Source organism: Littorina saxatilis, linkage group LG7, assembly GCF_037325665.1.
Source record: "Littorina saxatilis isolate snail1 linkage group LG7, US_GU_Lsax_2.0, whole genome shotgun sequence".
Classification (NCBI taxonomy): Eukaryota; Metazoa; Mollusca; class Gastropoda; order Littorinimorpha; family Littorinidae; genus Littorina; species Littorina saxatilis.
The window spans coordinates 51,532,324-51,554,834 of NC_090251.1; the positions used below are offsets into that span (position 1 = coordinate 51,532,324).

Consider the following 22,511-nt stretch of genomic DNA (forward strand, 5'->3'; position numbering starts at 1 on the left):
AGTTAGAGAATTATATACTTTGGAGACTGACAAAAAAGGTATAACTTGTGCCTCGTGTTTAATTTTGGTGTCACAGTACTTGCGCAAAATGTGTAAATTGTTTTAATCGGATTTGTCAGTTTTTATTACTTTACTTGCAACTGAACAGAAGTGATTATTAATTTCATCTGGCGAAATATCGTTTTCGTTCCATGATGTGGTCTTTACACATTTATTAGTTAAAAGATTAATGGCTTTCCATGTTTCCTTGGAACTCTTGCCTTTCTTATAAGAATGTTTTCGAAGAACTGCATTTCAGAGAGAGACAGAGACAGAGAGAGAGAGACAGAGAGAGAGACAGAGAGAGAGAGACAGAGACAGACAGACATACAGATCCGTCAGACAGCCATGCAGACAATATATATACACACTCACACGCACACACAAAGGGAAGTGTCTGCCGTTTGAACATGTAGTGTAGTGCTATCGACACGTAGCGCTACAGTACATGGGTTTTCAAAAAAATAGTGATATCGACACGTAGTTCTATTGAGACGTAGTGATAATGGCATGTGTGAATTGTGGCAATAATTGTGGCTGTGTGTGTGTGTGTGTGTGTGTGTGTGTGTGTGTGTGTTGGGGGTGGGGGCTGGTGGAGGGGGGGGGGGGACAAAAAGGAAAAACGGAACTAGATCACTACAATGCAACACATTCAATGAATGATAGTTTGCCACAATTGCATATATGTGTATACCGGCTTACTTTCTTCTCGTCCTCTTTGTCTGCCGCAAGTCCTCTTTCGCCACAAAACGCTACAAGCAGGGCACAGATGAAAAATAGCGACACGTGCATTTTGTAGCCGAGCTTCATGACGCGCGCGTAAAAGGGGAATCCCCGGTAGTTCCCATTGCTTGAGAAAATTATATAAAAATGAAAATGTAACGAAACGCGAAAATGTGGCAGTTTGTCGGTAGGCTTGATATTTATCACTCGTATCATTGGAGTATTTGAACTGTCTTCCACAAGCAGTGAAAGTGCAGAAATGGCTATTTTGACCCATTTGACCAGACAGTACTGGCCAACCAGACAGTACACACACACACACACACACACACACACACACACACACACAAGCATGCACACACGAACGCACGCTCGCACACACACATACCCGCACACACTGACACGCGCGCATACACACACTAGCTCTTTCTCTCAATGTCCTCTATAGCTGCCTTACTTATTAATGCTGACCTATATATCAAATCAAAGTTTTGCTTTAAAATGTCATGTCTTAGTGTTTACAAGTAGCCTACATGTCCACAGTTTACAAAATCTGTCTCACAAGCTAGCAGATTTGTTTTTCACACAAAGCATTCATTTAAACGGAATATAGGCTTACAGAGTGGATGGCAACCATGGACAACAAAACTGAACCAAAGGAAATGATTAAAAACAAATTTAACCCACTAACAAGCATAATTTTTGGCATACATGTAACGGCTCGTTTAAATAGTAAATTAAACATTCTGTCAACGTAACACATGAAAACTGAACGCACAGTTTTTACCGAGACTTTGAGACTGAGTCCTTGCTGGCCGAATACGGCTATCCCGACGCAACGAACCTTCCAGAAAGTCAACGTCAGTTGCGATGGTTTCAAGGATGATGCCTCTAACACTGTTGATGAAGGAAAACGCCACTGTACAATGCTGAATGTAAAAGAACCAAAGTTTCATAATCTCCCTACGTGTGACCATACTTGTGACTGACTGCACTGTACCGAAAAATGTAATGAAAATAAATCCATTTGTGCACAGCGAGTATCAAGGCTGTTAATGTTTGGTATGTGACCAAAGGGAGGGATGGTCTTAATCCATGTACAGTCCTGGCCAGCTCTGAGATGGTGAGCCCAACTGTTTGTACAGTAACGAAGGCTTGTGGGTAACAGTGTGACACGTTTATTGCCTGTCCTTCTCTAGCAAAGGAACAGACGCTGATTCTGATGTCGTTTTTAGGTTTTTTCGAAGGTTCACGTTGCTCTGCGAATTTATCGAGTAATCAACATTCTCGTGGTCAGGCTGTGGTTGGTCTTCATTTCCCCCCAGGGCCAGGGTCGGCCTGCCTGCTTGATTCCGATCAGCAGAGGGACTTTCATGAACAGTGGCTTGAACGACAGCAGCTGACCCAGGTTGGGGGGAAGGTGTGGAAGTAGGAGCAGGAATGGCCACGCTTCCTTGTCCACTGCTCGGTCTGTGTCCAGCATTTTGCTTGCTCAAACGCGATGTTCCTTCATCCACTGGTCCTTCCGGTCCGTCCGATCTATCCAGCGTGCCAAGTGATGTAGGTTGGATTTCTGGACCACGCACTGATGCAATTCTTTCCAAATCGGCGAGGTCCTCTTCGTTCTCTACTCGAGTGTCAGGAGCCTCCGCGCCACCAGCGGAATCAGGTTGGCCATTTTGTTGATATTTTCTTTTCGACGACTGAAGGCGGTCCTCCTCTGGTGGTTCTGGAGCCTCCGCGCCACCAGCGGAATCAGGTTGGCCATTTTGTTGATATTTTCTTTTCGACGACTGCGGGCGGTCCTCCTCTGGTGGTATGTCAACTATCAATGATTCTTGTTCAGGCTTTGCGTGAGCTTCTGTATATTGCTGGTTGGTGGCCCCTATGTCCTTTTTTGTCTGCTCCTTTCCTTTCTTTTCACCGCAGTTAGTTTCTTTTTTCCTTTCTTTAGCACGCACCAGACCACCTAGCCAGTTCCTGAAATCTTGAAGTTTTCCGCGTCTTAACAAGAAAATCAAAACTATCACCGCAACAAAGCAAGCAATGATGAAAACGGCAAGGAAGATGGCAGCTATATCACCCGCACACAAGCCAGTGCTGGAAGCCACTGAGTAATACACAGGCTCCGTGGTTGCAGTCACCGACTTCTCTGAGCTCTCAATGCTTGCAGTGGTTGAAACAACGTTTTCTCCATGAATGCACTCACAGAAGTGAGCATCCTCACCCCAGCAGGCGTGATACGGGACACTGCATGAATAACGACAGAACGGAGTACACTTCTGGCTATCCACGTACACACTCATGGTATAGTTTGGCCCAGTTGAGGACGGAGGCTGGAACTGAGTCAACAAAACTCCCGCCTTGTCGAAGACAACGTCCTTGTTGGTGGCTGTCGCCATGAACAGTGACCTTGGGGCGGTCGTGACCTTTCCCTCTCTGTCCACAAACGACCTTGTCACTCTCCCCTCCAGAAACTCAGAGTCGTCGGGAGGACGCCAGGTCACGTTCACAGCATGTGCCTTGAAGATTTGAACCTCAAATCTATCTCGCTTAAGCGGCGACCGGCGTGTGTCGCTGGAATCGTCCACAGAGAGTCCCGCTGAATATTTCCGAATGCCTTCTGAGCTGTCGTACTCAGCAGCGCAGTAATAGACGCCGTAGTTTTGGCTGGAGAATGGCGTCTCGACAGTCAGAGTAGGAGATCCTGCGGGCATCCAGCTGCCTGAAAAGGTGACCTTTGCAATGGACGGCAGCACTGAGCCGCGTCTCGGTTTCTTCATTGCTGACGTTATGTTGGCCACTGTGTGATTCACACAAGTGTCGAAGTGCGGTGCCCGAAGGCAGACGAAGACTCTGATGTCGTAAACATCTTGCCAACTTGTGGTGTCTTCTGGTGGTTGACATTCCAACTTCAGGACCCTTGATCTGTGTTGCGTCAGTGAGGGTTTGGGAAAGAGCTTCTCTCCATCACTGTAGCTTGCTAGCCACACCACCCCAATGAAGACGATGCGCCACGCCATTTTTATCAGCCTGAAAAAAAAGGGAAAGGAAATAAAACATCAACGAATTTGTTCCTTGAACTATTAGGGCACCAAACACATTCAGGATACAAACAATTACACACCAAGCCTTTTGTAATTTGTCTGAAAGAATAAAGAAATGAAGCATCAGTAAAAAAATGTTTTTCAGACTATACGCACTAATCACACAGATTTAAAAAATAAAAATGAAAAACACACATACACCAATGAATAGATACATTTAAAAACCAAAACAAAACAAAACACAAACACACGTACTAGCTAGAAAACGAAATCAACACCACCAAAATGATGAAATTCGAGTCTCGTTAACTTTTATCATTATGTCTCCGTCATACGACTCTTGAACACTTAGTAATTGTTACAAATTTTTTTTCTGAAGCAAAAACGATCGCTTTTTCACAAATTTGCTTCAAAGTAAACAGGCTCTCTCCGTAGTTGTCTGTTTCTCCATGTGTATATGTGTGTCTCTGTGTGTATTATTTCCATCCTCGTTGTGTTTTGTGGCAAAGCGGAGAAGCCCGTCAGTTTCGGAAACGAGGGCGTGCATGTATTTTTCCTTCAAGTGAAACGGATGCTTGTACACACCCTAACAGAAGTTTAACGCCGATGCAACACGACACTTGGACTTGCTAGGGTCAGGGAAGAGTAGACAGCCACAGCATATTTCGTGCTTGATGTGTAAAAGCGATTAACTGGCAAAAACAGACAGTCATTTTGCTCCATTTTGAGTGAAATAATAAAACTTTACTTACTCGCGAAATTGATTATGTTTCATACTTAAAATGTTCCCTCCCCCTTATGTCCGTGTGGCAAGAATCAGACAGCAGAGCACATCCTGCAGGCTTGTCCATACCACAGTGCTCTGAGGGACACCATCTGGCCAGAGGAGACAGCGCTACAAAAGAAGCTATACGGCCCCAGAGAGGACTTGGAGAGGACAGCACGTTTCGCCTTGCAGTCCGGACTGACAATCTAACAGCGAAGGACAAGAAGAAGAAGAAGATACTTAAAATGTGAAATAGACTTTAAATTTCCGGACTTTGGCAGCCTGATTTACAAATTACTACTTTGAGTTGTTTTTCTCTCTCCATTGTTTGAGACATTGTTTATGAAGACATTCTTTTACACTATTAATTATCATAAAAACCGGAGTCATTATACGTCAGGCAAACATTTCCAGAGAAATAAACCCACACTATGAAAACCACACTATAAACGAAGGGAATGTGTATAGTCCAATGTTTTTGACGGCCGGAACATATACACTCTTCAAAAAAAAGTTAAGGATCACTTTTTTACAAGCACGCCACACAAAACAGACAAGACCGAATTCTTTCGTTTTTTTAAAATTATATAATTGAACAACCAAGGAGTAATGACGAACAAAGCAAAGATCGAACGCGGCAGCGACAATTTAGCTAGAGTGTGTCAAACGTGACAACCCTCGAAAAGGGAATTCACCACAATGTGAATTAGTGTCAATTACGCGTGTGCCCTCCGTTGTGTGCCAGGCATTCAACACATCGTTGACGCATGGATTGGATCAGGTTGCATATATGCATGCTCTGGGAACTACATTCCACTCCTGCTGGAGCCATTGCAGCAGTTGACCCAGATTGGCAGGAGGAAGGTGATGTTGCTGTACCCGACGACAAAGCTCGTCCCACATGTGCTCTATGGGGTTCAGGTCCGGGCTGTTGGCTGGCAACAACATCCTGTTGACCCTGGCCTGCTGGATGAAGGTGTTTACAGCTGCAGGGCGATGGGGAGGTGCGTTGTCATCCTGAAGAATCGCACGAGGGCCGATCGCTTGGAGGGCTGGAACGACCAGGGGTTGCAGGATCTCATTCTGGTAGCGGACACCGGTCAAGTTGCCCACCACATGGTACAGAGGTGTCCTTAGACGTGTGCTGATCCCTCCCCAGACCATCACAGAGCCTCCGCCAAAACGCTATCGTTCCCGAACAGCGCCTTCTGCGAAGCGCTCTCCGCGACGCCTCCACACTCGGATGCGACCATCAGCAGGTTCCAAGCAAAAGCGGGGCTCATCTTTAAACAACACCTGAGCCCACTGCTGACGTTGGCACCTCACATGTTGAGTGCACCAGGCTCGGCGAGCTGCTCGGTGATTAGCAGTCAGGGTTGTTCCTCGCCTCGGACTGGACGCCTTGCACGCAAGCCAAAGTTGTGTAAGCGGTTTCGGATCGTCTGACCACTAACAACAGTGTTGGTGGTAGCTTGTAGGCGTTGCCTAATGTTGTTTGCCGTAGCCATTCTTTGTTGCATGGCCTCTCTTTGTGTGGTGACTCTGGGCCGACCAGAACGTTGTCGCTCCTGCACTCTTCCAGTTGCGTGGAATCTCTGTTTTAGTCTGATGATGACAGAGGGAGCCACTGCAAGCCTCTGGGCCACTTGCCTGGCAGCAACACCGTCTTGTAGCCATCCTATTGCCCTTCCTCTATCCAAATCGCTCAGTTTTCTTCGTGGGGGCATGTTGCTACTGTGCATAATTGTGTCAGCGTGTCAACCTTTAAACACAAGCTGGTGAGCGATGTTCATAGCCAGGACCCTGTTGTAGCACGTGCATCACAACCTTTTGCCCTGGCATGCGTTCCGCAAATTTCATGGGGCTATAAAAAACACCCTTTTTCTTCCAAAATGCAGAAGCTTTTGAGAAGTCCCACAAAGGGAAATAACTCTGCCTGCCAAACAAAATTCTAGGTCAAGACTCATTGTTCATTTGTTAATTCAAACACATTAATCTTTTAATTATTATGTCGATGTTTAAATTTTTTGGAAATTTTTTATAATTAGATCCGTTTTTTCAACCGATCCTTAACTTTTTTTGAAGAGTGTATATATTTCAGCGTTCGCCGTGTACACTCAATGATGTTTGAGGAGGTGATTTGTTTCGCATTGTTGACTGACTCAACGCTTGAATGCGCGCAAGGTTTTAAATCCTGTTTCCATAATGTGTGTTAATTGTCCTTACAAAGACTGTTCATCTGATTACCACTATCTAGTCACACGCACCTAACTCATCAACAGTGTTAAGTCTTTATTTCCTTATTGCTACCACGAATTGACAGGGATCGCCGAATGAAACAAGGAGTTTCACGGTACGTTAAACCATTATAAAGAGAAATGATAAATAGTTCCTGATGTTATCGCCAATGCGTAATAATGACACCCTCTCAGATCGGCTTTATTTAGCCAAACGTTTCTTCCTTAACTGACATTTTCGGTGATGAACCATTGCACAAAATCGACCAAGTCAAGGAAAGAGAGAATGCTTACTGTCCTACAGGCTAAATATTTCGCCTCCTAAGGACAAGATATGGGTTATAGGATTCGAGTTTTACGCCCTCACGGCTTTTGACGAGATACACAAGTGTAGGCTATTCGTGTTTAGGTGGTATCAGCCATCTGCACTTATGGCAGAATGACCAAGATCTTTTACGTGCCATTGTGGTGACACGGGGGTGGGACATGGCTTCCGTCTCTAGGTCTGCACATAAAGTTGACCCGTGTCCTGTCCGTCCCGGCCCGAATTCGAACCTGCGACCTTCCGATCACAAGTCCAGTGCTCCCACAACTGAGCTACCGGGTCCCCCAACCCAGTCCCGCAGTCTGGCGTTACCAATTATAGATATGTCACGGAAGCAGAACATACCGCCATAACGCACAATCTAGTATTCATTAGGTTCTAGAAGAAAAAAAAACTAACGAAATGTCGATCATTGGCAAGTGCTCATTGCTTTTCTAACAACAGCGGAACGTATACTTTGTTGTCTCTATACATTCCATAACTTACAGCCGTGCTAAACTGAGTACAGATTACAGAGTAAATTAAAACTTACCTACCAATATTCACACTCACAGAACAGAAGAAACAAGTAAGGGGGTGGGGGGGGGGGGGGGGAGCAGCCAGTTAGCCTGGGCCGGTGTTGTAGTTAAAATCTCAATTTAAAGGGTATTTGAACTTCTGTCAGTCTTTAAAAGTTGAACAAGGTCGTTCTAACGACACAATATCCACACGAGTGCTGTAGTACAGATTACAATGTAAATCGCAACTTACCGGCGGCGTTAAAGCAGTTCACAATGCCTGAAGACAGAAGAAAACGAAGAAACAGCCACCGGGTGTGTCGTGTAAGCAAAAATGGCGGTGTTGAAACTTAATAACTCAACCTCGAAGTAGCGAAACTACTCCACTTCTCTTTGAACAATGCCACTTTCGAAAGTACTCCAACGCAAAAATGGCGGAGAGAGAAAGATGTGTACAGGCAGATCAGTGTTTAGGACACGGACTCGCCTCAACCGATGAAAATGACGTCATGAATGGGTCTCAACGCAGGCGCCTGAACTTTGTGTGTTTGGTGGTGAAGGGATCGGTGGGCGCACTATTTGGGCGCAACTAATGCGTTGAACCTGTGTGTGTGTGTGTGTGTGTGTGTGTGTGTGTGTGTCTGTGTGTCTGTGTGTGTATATGTGTGTGTGTGTGTGTGTCGTGTGTGTGTGCGTGCGTGCGTAATTTGTGTGTGTGTGCGTGCGTGCGTGCGGAACTCGTTTTGCATTTACCGTCTACAATGTATCGAATTGCAACATTTAATCAATGAAAAGACAGACCAACCAATCAAGCACTTTAAGAGAAAAAAAAGAATATGTGAATCGCATTTGCCTGTCGTGGTCATAGGCTGGTCGAGTCTAAAGTAGTGAGAAACAAGAACACGATAAAGGCCTATTAAGCACTCATTTCTCCTGGGCCAACATTCCAGTTGTGTGCATTGAACCCCCCCCCCCCTCCCACACACACACACACCTTTTAATTAAAATGTGTAAGAAAAAGGTAATTGTGCTGATAGATGTCTCGAACTTATAGAGCTCTGAAAAGAAACTGGATGTTTTTTTACAGCGTCAATTATTTCGCGAAAATGTACTTTCACTAAAAAATCACACAAACACGCGCAGACACACACATGCACACGCAGACACACATGTACATGCACGCACACACACGCATACGCGGGCACACATAGACACACAGACACACAGAGTCACGCACGCACGTACGCATGCACGCACAGTACATACCCAGACCCCCTACACACACAAATCTGGCTCTCCAATAACTTTTCAAACGGAAACTTTGCTTTCACTTCTTTCCAAGCATACACTTTCGGCGTTCATTGTCAGTACTATACCCGAGGCCAAACCGTGGCCGTGTAACAGATAAAGAGTCGTGATTAACTTGAACCCAAGGTTTGAACTGCAAAGTCAAGTACGTAGATTTGTACGCAAGTCAACATGATACGCGAAGTGAACCTACACGCCAAATGACACTGTTTATGGAGAGAGAGAGAGACCAAGGCGGGTGGGGGAGGGGGGTGGCCAGGGGTGTGTGTGGGGTGTGTGTGTAAGGGGTGGGGTGTGTGTGTGTGTGGGGAGGGGGGGGGGTGGAGGGGGTTGGTGGGTGGGTAGGGGTACATACGAGGGCCCAGGGTGATATGAATGAGTATTTTTCGTGTGTGTGTGTGCCAGTATGCGGGGGGGGGGGGGGGGGGGGGGGGGGCTATTCTTGTATTCTTCCTTCTCCCTTTTAAGTCCTTTTCTCCTTAGGCCTACTTGTTTTGTTCGTCGCCGTTAGTACCACTGCTGTTGCAGGGACGTAGCACACCTAATAAAAGTGGTAGGGCGGAAAAAAATGGAAGACAAAATGCTGAGACAGCTAAGGAAATATGGGGCTTACACTACCGCCCCCCCCTCCCTTCCCGTCCCCTTGTAATGGTCTAAAAAAGAAAGAAAACATGATGCGATTTCGTGCCTTCTGAGCTCAGTTCCATCTAATCATCTTTCCATCCTCCACCAAACAACGGGCTGGTGAATGTATCAGTGATTATCAATCGACTTACATTTATATCTAAATTCCGATACGTTGAATGTGATGAGCACTTACTTCAAATGACTTTCGTCTTCATTATTGTCTAGTGTGTTAAAAAGCAAGGATTGACAAACTGGTTTACTTCTAAACAAGCAATTTATTGATCCGTCCAGCCATCAACATTGGCAGCCTGAGTGATGACTGAAAAATAGAGGGATTTGTCAGAATATTTTTAGCGCGTTTTCGATCCATCACAACCAGGATGCACACTTGTGTCCATTGTTCAATTCTCTCTCTACATGTTGTTTCATGTGACACTGTTAACCCCACAAGTTACTGTGTTACTCAATTGTTATGGCGTACTTACGGTTGACACACAATCACTCACCCCTCAGTCTGACCCCAGCTTCACACACAGAATATACAAAACATTTCTTACCTCCATTGTTTCTCATGGGAGCAGACGGACGAAGAAGCAATTTTCACTAAATTGGCGCCAATACTTTTATGGCCTGACGGAACTCGTCACGTGTGACGTTCTCGTCAAAATAAGACGTCATCCTATTCCAGCAGTTGACCAAGACTAACACACAAAAAAAACCCAAAAAAACCGACCTTATGCCATCGCGTGAATACTACGTGGGGTGTTCTGTTGGTAGATCTCTCTCTCTCTCTCTCTCTCTCTCTCTCTCTCTCTCTCTCTCTCTCTCTCTCTCTCTCTCTCTCTCTCTCTCTCTCTCTCTTTTTTTTTACGGAAAAAGTGGTCGGGCGGTCGCCCTACATGCCCTACCGGGTGCTACGTCCCTGTGTTGTAATTTTTAACTCCAACATCCAACAAAGAAGTCACTGTTATTTACTCACTCTATTCATAACTGCTGATTTTCCCGCTGCTGAAAACTTGCTTGTAACAGCTATGCTATGCTAACTTGGTTTTTCTGTCCCCAGAACTAATGTCTATTTTGGGACATGAATAGAACTTCAGTCGGACACAACAGAAAAAGAAAACAGTTCATTAACTCCACCCCCTCCTCTCTCCTCCGGTAAAACAGTTCTGTCAATCGTCACAAAGGTTTCCAAGCCAACTGGCAACCTTGAAAGTATCCTTCAGCGATAACAGGAACCGCTGATTATTTTAAACTTGTCTTTTAAAGTCTAGTCATGTACCTATTTTTAAATATGGGTCGGATTTTCCGAGAAGTTATATCCCGGAGAACATGGAGTATACGTGTTAAAATCTCGGTACATCACCCGATCCGCCTTCATTGTTGAGATTTATTTCCTGCACTCTACTGAATTGAGTAGTGAGGCGAACAGATAAGCGGTGTCAGGGTTCTGCGTTTTGCTGTCAGTCAGACGTGGAAGGTTCTGTGTGTGTGGACTTTTAATGATTGAGTAGGCATAGGATCTGACTGTTTCTTGTGCCTTAAACCAACAGTAAACATTACATTGTTTTGACAAAAACAAAATTGGATTTTATCTTTTTTGTTTCATCCGTCAGTGTTAGCTTGGAGTGATTTAGGTGTAATAATCGAACTGACTTAATTGTTTCATCCGCTCCGAAAAATATTGTATATCATAGTATTATACTTTAGTGTAAAATCATTACAACAACAACAACAACAACAACAACAACAACAAAAACAACAAAAACACCATCAACAACAACCACCTGACAAACGAGTTTGTTGTTTTGGTTGCTAAGCCATGGCACAGAAAACGTTATCGCGCCCGTCGGCAGCAGCGACGGGTGAGTGTTATTTTCGCTTTAGTGTGTGTGTGTGTGTGTGTGTGTGTGTGTGTGTGTGTGTGTGTGTGTGTGTTGGGGTGTGTGTGTGTAAGAGAGAGAGAGAGAGAGAGAGAGAGAGAGAGAGAGAGTGTTTGTATTAGCTACTTAACCTTTAAATGTATTTATGTATGTATGCAGGGGCGGATCAGTTGCTTTGTAAGGGGGCGTGCACTTTGAATCGAAAGTGAATGTGATGGGCGCGAAGCGCCCGAATTTGCTAGAGGGGTCCGGGGGCATCCCCCCCCCCCCCGAAATTTGTTTTTTCCAAAGAAGCAAAATGGTGCCATCTGGTGCCATTTGAACTTAGAAATGGTCATAGAATCAGCTTTCCAATTTTATTATTTTTTTTGCTGGAGGGGGGGGTGCACCTGCACCCTGTGCACCCCCGCTCGTCCGCCCCTGGTGTGTGTGTGTGTGTGTGTGTGTGTGTGTGTGTGTGTGTGTGTGTGTGTGTGTGTAGGGGGGGGATGGAGGTGTTTCGTCTCAAAAGTTTGTAAGACTGTTCTTTGAATGCATGGAAGCATGTCAGAGCCTTATAGTGCAAGAGGATGATTTCACGTAAAACAAAATCGCACACCTGCTAGCGTTCCTCTGGGAGGAAGCGACCCGAGTCCCCCAACAATGTGATAATACGTAACAAACTGTAAGGAATAAAATGTTACCCCGGCACATGATGAACTACACACAGACGTCATGAGGTCGGAATGCCAGTTGACTCAAAGTCTTTCTGTGTGTTACGTCATGCTTTCAGAGGGTGACGTAGAGAGTCAAACGCGTCATCTGTTTCACCGTGTGACGTGTGACGATACTAAAGACCAAGGGTCAGACCTCAACGCCAGAGCCTATGAAGAAATGCAGCATGACGAGCCAAGGGCGCTGTTTGGTCAGTTTATTTCTCCCTCCTTTTCAGTATTGATTGGTTGATTGATTGATTCACCCATTCGTTGATTGACTTCATTTATTTTGTTCATGCATTCAGTCTTAAATTTCTATTTTATTTATCTTTCTTTCTCTCTCTCTTTCTCTATTTTTTTTTTACGTTTCTTTTTTTTAAAAAATTTTTTTACGTTTCTTTCTTTCTTTCTTTCTTTCTTTATTTTTTTACGTTTCTTTATTTTTTTACGTTTCTTTCTTTCTTTCTTTCTCTCTCTCTTTCTCTATTTTTTTTTTACGTTTCTTTTTTTTTAAAAATTTTTTTACGTTTCTTTCTTTCTTTCTTTCTCTCTTTCTCTATTTTTTTTTTACGTTTCTTTCTGTCTTTCTTTCTCTCTCTCTTTCTCTATTTTTTTTTTACGTTTCTTTTTTTTAAAAAATTTTTTTACGTTTCTTTCTTTCTTTCTTTCTTTCTCTCTTTCTGTTTTTTATATTTAGTCAAGTTTTGACTAAATATTTTAACATCGAGGGGGAATCGAAACGAGGGTCGTGGTGTATGTGTGTGTGTATGTGTGTGTGTGTGTGTGTGTGTGCGTGCGTGCGTGCGTGTAGAGCGATTCAGACCAAACTACTGGACCGATCTTTATGAAATTTTACATGAGAGTTCCTGGGATTGATATCCCCATACGTTTTTTTCATTTGTTTGATAAATGTCTTTGATGACGTCATATCCGGCTTTTCGTGAAAGTTGAGGCGGCACTGTCACGCCCTCATTTTTCAACCAAATTGGTTGAAATTTTGGTCAAGTAATCTTCGACGAAGTCCGGGGTTCGGTATTGCATTTCAGCTTGGTGGCTTAAAAATTAATTAATGACTTTGGTCATTAAAAATCGGAAAATTGTAAAAAAAAATAAAAATTTATAAAACGATCCAAATTTACGTTTATCTTATTTTCCATCATTTGCTGATTCCAAAAACATATAAATATGTTATATTCGGATTAAAAACAAGCTCTGAAAATTAAATATATAAAAATTATTATCGAAATTAAATTGTCCAAATCAATTTAAAAACAATTTCATCTTATTCCTTGTCGGTTCCTGATTCCAAAAACATATAGATATGATATGTTTGGATTAAAAACACGCTCAGAAAGTTAAAACAAAGAGAGGTACAGAAAAGCGTGCTATCCTTCTTAGCGCAACTACTACCCCGCTCTTCTTGTCAATTTCACTGCCTTTGCCTGACGATGCTACGAGTAAAATGGCATTGCGTTCAGTTTCATTCTGTGAGTTCGACAGCTACTTGACTAAATATTGTATTTTCGCCTTACGCGACTTGTTTCTTCTTACTTTCCCACTTACTTTCTTTTTATATTTGATTTGATTTGAATTATGCTGGATGTATTTTTGGCGTGCACTTTCTTGCCGAAGAGAAAGCTACAGTAACTAAAATCTTCTTTTCCTGAAAGCAATGTAACAGTAACACCTGAAAAATAACGAACAGGCTGACATAGCTTACGGCTGATTTTGATAACAGTGTGTGTGTGTGTGTGTGTGTGTGTGTGTGTGTGTGTGTGTGTGTGTGTTGTACACATGCTTTGGCGTTTCTGATAAATTATGCTTACTTCATGAAATGTCATTCTTTATTCATACAATAAAAGGGTCTTGTAGCATTAATGACAGGTCCTGAAACTTTTCCTCGTTACGTTATGAATCCATGACTAGATGTTATCTTGACAAATCATGAAACGGAGATTCCCGAAAACTTTTCCCCTGCCTCCAAAAATAGATTACATCCAAAGAGCTGCTCATAAAACTGGCTTATCTCCCTTAACCCCCTCAACTCCTTTGTGTGTGTGTGTGTGTGTGTGTGTGTGTGTGTGTGTGTGTGTGTGTGTGTGTGTGTGTGTGTGTGTGTGTGTGTGTGTGTGTGTGTGTGTGTGTGTGTGTGTGTGTGTGTGTGTGTGTGTGTGTGTTTCAGGGCAGCGTTCACAATAACATCCCTCAACGAAATAGGATCGGTTGATAGGAAGGATGTTTCTTTATCTTTCACTTTCTTTATTTGTTTGGTAAACGATATAACCATTGCTTGATTCATTTAATACAGACATGTTACAAATAACTCGCACTCACTCATACTCTTGTGCAAAATAGCTCTCTTCTTTTGTTGGATTTAATACTTCTTCTTCTTCTGCGTTCGTGGTCTGAAACTCCCACGTACACTCGTGTTTATGCACGAGTGGAATTTTACGTGTGTGACCGTTTTTACCCCGCCATTTAGGCAGCCATACGCCGCTTTCGGAAGAAGCATGCTGGGTATTTTCGTGTTTCTATAACCCACCGAACTCTGACATGGATTACAGGATCTTTTCCGTGCGCACTTGGTCTTGTGCTTGCGTGTACACACGAAGGGGGATAAGCCACCAGCAGGTCTGCACATAAGTTGACCTGGGAGATCGGAAAAATCTCCACACTTAACCCACCAGGCGGCCGCGGCCGGGATTCGAACCCTCGACCTTCCGATTAAGAGGCCGACGTCTTACCACCCCGCCACAGCGCCCGTCGGATTTAATACAATTATATATTCTTTCATTTTTGTGTTTGTTTTATTTCTTTTTGTTATATACTTAGTGGGTTTTTTCCATCTTGAACTTTATAATAAATTTGTGCCTACCCCTCTCCGCTTTCATTCATTCTTACCCCCACAACCCACCCTTAATACTATCCCACTAACAGCCCTCCCCACCACATCCCCCCACCTACCCCTACCGCCCCCCACCTCCTCCTGCAGATACTGAACTTAGCATAAAAAGTGTTTCTAATGTCATTTTCTGTCTGACCACTTTGAAAACCTTTGTGTCGAAGTACCGTGATTGTAACGTTTTGTTTTGTCATAGATTAAACGTTCCAATAACTTAACATTCTTGATTTTTTTTATTCTGAAATTTGGAACGTTAGTTAATTGTCTACAATACGATACAGACAGTCTAAGCTTGTCTACGCATCTGTTCAAACACGAAAGAAATCGGTAGTTACCAACACAAAGACAGCACACACAAAAACAAAGTCGAATTCTCGCCTGTGGAGGCTTTTTCAGGACAACGAATACACACAAAAACAAAGTCGAATTCTCGCCTGTGGAGGCTTTTTCAGGACAACGAATACACACAAAAACAAAGTCGAATTCTCGCCTGTGGAGGCTTTTTTCAGGACAACGAATACACACAAAAACAAAGTCGAATTCTCGCCTGTGGAGGCTTTTTTCAGGACAACGAATACACACAAAAACAAAGTCGAATTCTCGCCTGTGGAGGCTTTTTTCAGGACAACGAATACACACAAAAACATAGTCGAATTCTCGCCTGTGGAGGCTTTTTCAGGACAACGAATACACACAAAAACAAAGTCGAATTCTCGCCTGTGGAGGCTTTTTCAGGACAACGAATACACACAAAAACAAAGTCGAATTCTCGCCTGTGGAGGCTTTTTCAGGACAACGAATACACACAAAAACAAAGTCGAATTCTCTCCTGTGGAGGCTTTTTCAGGACAACGAATACACACAAAAACAAAGTCGAATTCTCGCCTGTGGAGGCTTTTTCAGGACAACGAATACACACAAAAACAAAGTCGAATTCTCGCCTGTGGAGGCTTTTTTCAGGACAACGAATACACACAAAAACAAAGTCGAATTCTCGCCTGTGGAGGCTTTTTTCAGGACAACGAATACACACAAAAACATATTCGAATTCTCGCCTGTGGAGGCTTTTTTCAGGACAACGAATACACACAAAAACAAAGTCGAATTCTCGCCTGTGGAGGCTTTTTCAGGACAACGAATACACACAAAAACAAAGTCGAATTCTCGCCTGTGGAGGCTTTTTCAGGACAACGAATACACACAAAAACAAAGTCGAATTCTCGCCTGTGGAGGCTTTTTCAGGACAACGAATACACACAAAAACAAAGTCGAATTCTCGCCTGTGGAGGCTTTTTCAGGACAACGAATACACACAAAAACAAAGTCGAATTCTCTCCTGTGGAGGCTTTTTCAGGACAACGAATACACACAAAAACAAAGTCGAATTCTCGCCTGTGGAGGCTTTTTCAGGACAACGAATACACACAAAAACAAAGTCGAATTCTCGCCTGTGGAGGCTTTTTCAGGACAACGAATACACACAGAAACAACAATCAGAAGCAAAAACAAAAGCAGCACTAAGACCAAAAAGGGGTAACAATATGGAGGGAAACGTAAAGGGAAAGAACTCTACGTATCTGTGTTTGTGTTTGTGGCAATGTTGGTCGTGTGTGTTGTGTCTCAGGGCCCGACAGCCTGTTTCTGGACAGTCTGGTGGGTCACCTCCACAAGCACGCTGACAACATGCGCAACGACCCGGCCCTGCAGAGGTACGCTACCGTGGATCCCCCTTTTAAGACTCCTCGTTTGAAGACCCACCACCTTTTAAGACTTTTTTTGTTTTTAGATGTTTTGTCCATACCTTTTGTGAATGTGGAACCCCCTTTTAAGACTTTAGTTGTTGTTAGATGTTTTGTCCATACCTATGTGAATGTGTAACCCCCTTTTAAGACTGTTGTTGTTGTTAGATGTTTTGTCCATACATATGTGAATGTGTAACCCTCTTTTAAGACTTTAGTTGTTGTTAGATGTTTTGTCCATACCTTCTGTGAATGTGTAACCCTCTTTTAAGACTTTAGTTGTTGTTATATGTTTTGTCCATACCTTCTGTGAATGTGTAACCCCCTTTTAAGACTGTTGTTGTTATATGTTTTGTCCATACCTTCTGTGAATGTGGAACCACCTTTTAAGACTTTTTTTGTTTTTAGATGTTTTGTCCATACCCTTTGTGAATGTACCCCCTTTCTAAGACCTTCACATTTTTCACACCAGGGGCTGGGGTACACGAAGCGAAAGTGGGTGCCTCCCAACTGGTTGGTACGCAGGGGGTCGAATTGGTTGAAACAGATTTGTTGTGATTTTGGTTCTTGCTTTTTCAAGTTTGATCTATTTGATCTATTCTTATTCGTAATGAAGTTCATATCCTGTTGCCATCCCCCTATTCAACCCCCAGCTAGCACAAGATGCCTTAATGACATCAGTCATCCGAACTTCAAGTCATGTTTTGATGTATTTGTGACGTGGCAGGAAGGTGAAGCAGCTGCAAGGGGACGTAAGCAAGGAGACGCTGTGGAGAGTGTGCAAGAAGCTGTTTGACAGGGTGGACGACGTGTGGACAGGAATCCTCGCCCTTTTCGCCTTTGGTCTCGAGCTCTGTCGCCAGGTAAACAAAACACTCACACACACACATACACAGGCGCGCACACACACACACACAGACACACACACAGACACACACACACAGACACACACACAGACACACACACACACGCACGCACACACACACACACACACACACACACACACACACAGTCATACACCAGCGCACACACGAGACACACACACACACACATTCACACACACTAACGCACGCACACACACACACACACACACACACACACACACACACACACACACACACACACTCACACACATCAAGCAACAACAACAACCATTAAGGTAAGAGTCAAGAACAGGGTCCCACCTTCAGGTTCTGACAAACTAACGGTGCTAGAGCGCTCATAATAATTTCACTTTACAGAGTGAGAGAGTCATGCCAGTGGGTGTTGAAGTTTAAGGCAACATCATGATGAAATGTAATCATTTTGACTTCGAAATGCAATTCATTTGGTAAACTCTGTTACATGTTCAAGCAATAGGGTTAAGCAGTGATTCATAACTACAAACTGTTTACTTTCCATCAAGCCATATGCTGGAAAGGAAAGACAGAATTTAAGCAGGAAGGAAGGAAGAAAGACAGAAACAGAGAGAAAAAAAGAAAGAAATTATGGACAGATCTGCATGGTCATTTCCACGGGGAAAAAGCATCTTTGGAAACAACTCACAGATGCACTCTCAGTTCTGGAGGCCCTCGCAGGGGGAAAACTTCCACACATCATGGAGAAACTCCACAACGTCGAACAACAAAGGCGAGTGGTACTGCAGTGGTTACCTGCCCACTGCGGGATCCTCGGAAATGAGAGGGCAGACAAGCTCGCCCGACTCGGAGCACAGGGAGACCAAACAGACAACCCTGTCAGCTTCATGGAGAAGAAAACCCTAATAAAGGCAGCGTTTATGCCCCTGAAACGGAAGGACGATTATCATCTCCTCACGCGACATCAACAAGTCGTGCTGATGCAACTTCGCACTGGGCATAACCGCCTAAATGCACACATGTCCCAAAAAATGAAGCTGGTCCCCTCCCCTACGTGCAGCTGTGGACTAGAGGACCAGACCACTGAACACATCCTCCAGCGATGCACCATCCTTGAGAGTCGGAGGAAAACCGTGTGGCCAACTGCAGTCTCCCCCCACTGCAAGCTGTACGGAGGACCTGGAGAAGACGGCATCATTCGTCTCGCTGTCAGGCCTGACAGTGTAACGTGTGATCGACAAGAAGAAGAAGAAGAAGGAAACAACTTAGCATGGGTTGATATTGTATCCGCTGATAGTGGACAGAACTAAGATGATTCACGTGATTATTAATACAGGACGTACATTTTCTTTTAAAAATCAGTTGGCATGACTTAATGGATTCTTGTCTTTTTGTTCAATCTGCTACAGGTGATAGAGGACATTTACTCTTTCATCGCTAACACCATCTGCACATCTGTTGGCATTGCTTGATTCTTGTCTTGTCTTTTCTATTTAATCTGCTACAGATGATAGTGGGCATCTACTCTTTCATCGCCAACACCATCTCTGCCTTCATCGCTCAGTTCGCCGCTGGCTGGCTTCTCGGACAAGGGGGATGGGTACGTCAATTTAAACACCACCACAATCATCATCTCATCATCGTCGTGGTTATTGTTGTTGTTGTTACTATTGTTGTTCTTGGTGCAACCGTCATTGTTTTTGTTGTTGTCGTGGCTTTGTTTTTGCTGGTGGTAGTGGTGGTGCTACTTCTACTCCAAAGCTAAATTGTGTTTTAAGACATCTGTTTATGATCCCCCCCCCCACCCCTATTTTTGTATTCTTCAATTCTGCATGTTATTCTTGGCTCTATTGATTCATCAAATTGAGGCTTAATGAATGTATTGTGTGTTGTGTGACAGGCGGCAGTGATGGGGGCGGTGTCACAAGGGGTCAACTGGCTGCTTGGCAACAAGCCAACGGCCGTCACCCAATGAACATCTCAAACCTCACGCTGTTGAAAAGGGAGGTCGTCACAGTGCTGCCTCAACTTTCACTAAAAGCCGGATATTACGTCATCAATGAGATTTATTGAGAAAAAAAACGAAAAAGAAAACGTCTTCAGGTATCATCTGGAAGACGTTGTACAAGTATATAAAGTTTCATTAAGATTGGTCCAGTTGTTCACTAAGAATCGCTCTACACACCCACACACCCACAGACACATATACACACATACACCACCATCATCGTTTTGATTCCTAGTCTATGTGAAAATATTTAGTAAATACTTGTTAAATGTAACTATAAAAACATATACTGTATATCTGAGAAAGCTCGTCTAGGTTTAAAACAATCTAATTCTGTTCACACAAAAATGGTCTCTTTCCCGGGTAGAGATACCTGTTTCAGGTCACAAAGTTTAAGGAATGCATAAGTTGAACAAAGTGTCACACGTTATTCCCAGGTGTAATCATTTTTGTAGTAGTTATGGTCACACTTTTAATTTCATGAACCCCTCAAGGTTATTATTGTTGTTGTTGTTGTTGTTGTTGTTGTCGTCGTTGTGGTTGTTGTTGATGATAATCATAAACAATTGCCAAGCTTTCCCTTTAGGAGAAATACATACCGATTTTAGCACAAATTCACTTCATTTCTTCTCATTCCCTTGTCACGGATGATTATTTCAATGAAAATTACAAGTAACTGAGGGTAGTTCTCCTCTTTCAGTCGGGTTTTTCCCTTTAAGCAGGGGTTTCCCCTGTCACCAGGGTTTTCCATTTTCCACAGGGTTTTACCTTTCTCCAAGGTTTTCCGCTTTTATCAGAGTATTTCACCAGGGTTTTTTCTTTCGCCAGGGTTTTCTGCTTTTATCAGGGTCGAATATCGTCAGCTTAGACTACTCATACACAGAATCTTATTCGTTTGTTGTCGTCGTTGTTTATTAATAACAAACGACTGCTGCAAAACAAAAACAAAGTCAAAGACAAATAAACTAACCTGTAACAATTAGCTGGACATAAAAATGTATAATGTAAAGAAGACTTTCAGGTCAAAACGTCCAGTTTTATCTTTTTTTTCACGCCAAATTGATATGGTTGCAATTTTTTTCCTTTTTTTAATTTTTTTTTTTTTAGCTAAGTTCGACATCAAGAAATCAAAATGACAGCTAGTGTGACAAACAATGTAAAATGTTTACCTGAAGGAACCCCCACAGGCCAAAATTTGACATTTAAATTGTGCTGTCTTTGTCCTGATAAAAAAAAGTCTTTTTTTGTTTTAACATTTCTTTTTCGCTGTTGCATATCATTGCAGACCCCTAAACTCATACCCGTTTGTACCGGTGGAACTAAACGTGTATCACGTCAGCAGACTTATATTGTTTATAATTGTGAAATCTTGCCTTTATATTTGCAGAATAACAATTGTGGTTTCTCTTGCGCTTTTTGTGAATTTCATTTAATGTAAATATTCAATATTTGCGTCTATAAGAGGGCATTGTGTCTTTGCGTTTTACCACGTACTTTATCAATTGGTGGCTAATTCGAAACTCAAAAACAGTGGTAAGACGTCGGCCTCGTAATCGGGAGGTCGTGAGTTTGAATCCCGGTCGCTGCAGCCTGGTGTTTTCGATCTCAGTCCCAGGTCAACTTATGCTATGCTCTCAGAGTATAGTGTGGGGAACCCAAATGGGCAAACGAGCTCACACGTAACCAGAAAATTCTGGAACGCTGAAGAAGAAGAAAAAACAGATTTACTGTTTTTCACCCAAATCAGGTATTGATCTACAATTACTGGCCAAAATCAAACACTTATATAAGCCAACTTACAATTTGACATAGTCAGTTTTATGTTCACTTCATCGTTTTACCCTGAACATACTGCACCGATCTTTTCACTGAAACTTTTTAAATAGTCCTTTTAGTGTAGTTCACGGAGGATACATAGTGATCTGAAACTGACACACGTTGTGGTAACGATTCATATTTTACTGCTGCAACAAAAAATCTTAACCAAAATGTAAAAAGGCGCACGCCATACATTCCTAGTTAAAAAGTTAAAACAAATAAAATTAAAATTAAAACAAATTCACAAAGCAACAACAGTTTTCTTGGGTGTGTTTTGTTTGAATCAGTTTCTAGAATTCATATAGTGATACTTTTTGGTGTTGCCATGGAAATCTGTGAAAATATTTGTTGCAATTCAATTGTGTCAAGTTGGGTAAATGGAAGCTATGGTCTCATCTTTTCATGAATAAAACAAAGTGTAAAATATGCATATGTGTCCATTGTTGTTTCTGCATAAAACCATATAGAAACAAGTGTTTGCACATTATGTCCCTCTTTCCCTGTTCTGCCTGTTTTTCTGTGCATCTGTTTGCCCGTCCGTTTTGTGTATATCCGCTTGTCGTCCAAATTCTGTGTGTGTGTGTGAGGGGGGGGTATTTGTGTGGGTAGTGTCACGTGTGTGTGTGTGTGTGTGTGTTTGTGTGTGTAGTACATGATGTGTGTGTGTGTGTGTGTGCTAAAAGACAGCCGACTGGTGCATTTTGCGGCGCAATTAACTGCACACATTCGAAAGCAAAATGTCCCGACAAGTCATTTGTCTGATTTCCAAAGGAAAAAGAGAGCAAGTTGGTTATTTGTCTTTGTTTTCACATAATACCTAACCCCTATCATGGTCATTCATGAGCGGTAACAATTACGACCATGCCAGATTTTGCCGCCTGGCATCTTTGTCAGTCTTGTATTTATGTGTACAACGCAGACAGAGAGAGAGAGAGAGAGAGAGAGAGAGAGAGAGAGAGAGAGAGAGAGAGAGAGAGAGAGAGAGAGAGAGAGAGACTCGGAGAGAGAGAGAGAGAGACTGTGTGTCAGTGTTTGTGTTT

The 22,511-nt window shown here is 43.0% G+C and overlaps 2 protein-coding genes across 2 annotated transcripts; one reads left to right on the top strand and one right to left on the bottom strand.

Annotated features, from left to right (window-relative positions):
* Positions 1 to 1,183: 1,183 nt before the first annotated feature.
* LOC138971765 (uncharacterized) lies at positions 1,184 to 8,058 on the bottom strand. Its single transcript, XM_070344568.1, has 2 exons — positions 7,888 to 8,058; positions 1,184 to 3,795 (listed from the first exon to the last, which is right to left on the bottom strand). The coding sequence occupies exon 2, from the start codon at positions 3,783 to 3,785 to the stop codon at positions 1,941 to 1,943; it is 1,845 nt and encodes a 614-aa protein (XP_070200669.1). The 5' UTR covers positions 3,786 to 3,795; positions 7,888 to 8,058; the 3' UTR covers positions 1,184 to 1,940.
* A 2,918-nt stretch (positions 8,059 to 10,976) lies between these two features.
* LOC138971766 (uncharacterized) lies at positions 10,977 to 21,899 on the top strand. The gene is made up of 6 exons (XM_070344569.1): positions 10,977 to 11,434; positions 12,225 to 12,356; positions 16,674 to 16,758; positions 17,516 to 17,651; positions 19,153 to 19,245; positions 19,546 to 21,899. The coding sequence occupies exons 1-6, from the start codon at positions 11,392 to 11,394 to the stop codon at positions 19,618 to 19,620; spliced, it is 564 nt and encodes a 187-aa protein (XP_070200670.1). The 5' UTR covers positions 10,977 to 11,391; the 3' UTR covers positions 19,621 to 21,899.
* The last annotated feature ends 612 nt before the right edge of the window (positions 21,900 to 22,511 follow it).

Coding starts and splice junctions, on each gene's coding strand:
- LOC138971766 (XM_070344569.1), top strand. CDS start 11,392: ATGGCACAGAAAACGTTATCGCGCCCGTCGGCAGCAGCGACGG. Junction 12,357..16,673: donor CGAGCCAAGGGCGCTGTTTG/GTCAGTTTATTT, acceptor GTTGTGTCTCAG/GGCCCGACAGCCTGTTTCTG. Junction 17,652..19,152: donor GTCTCGAGCTCTGTCGCCAG/GTAAACAAAACA, acceptor AATCTGCTACAG/ATGATAGTGGGCATCTACTC.
- LOC138971765 (XM_070344568.1), bottom strand. CDS start 3,785: ATGGCGTGGCGCATCGTCTTCATTGGGGTGGTGTGGCTAGCAAGCTAC.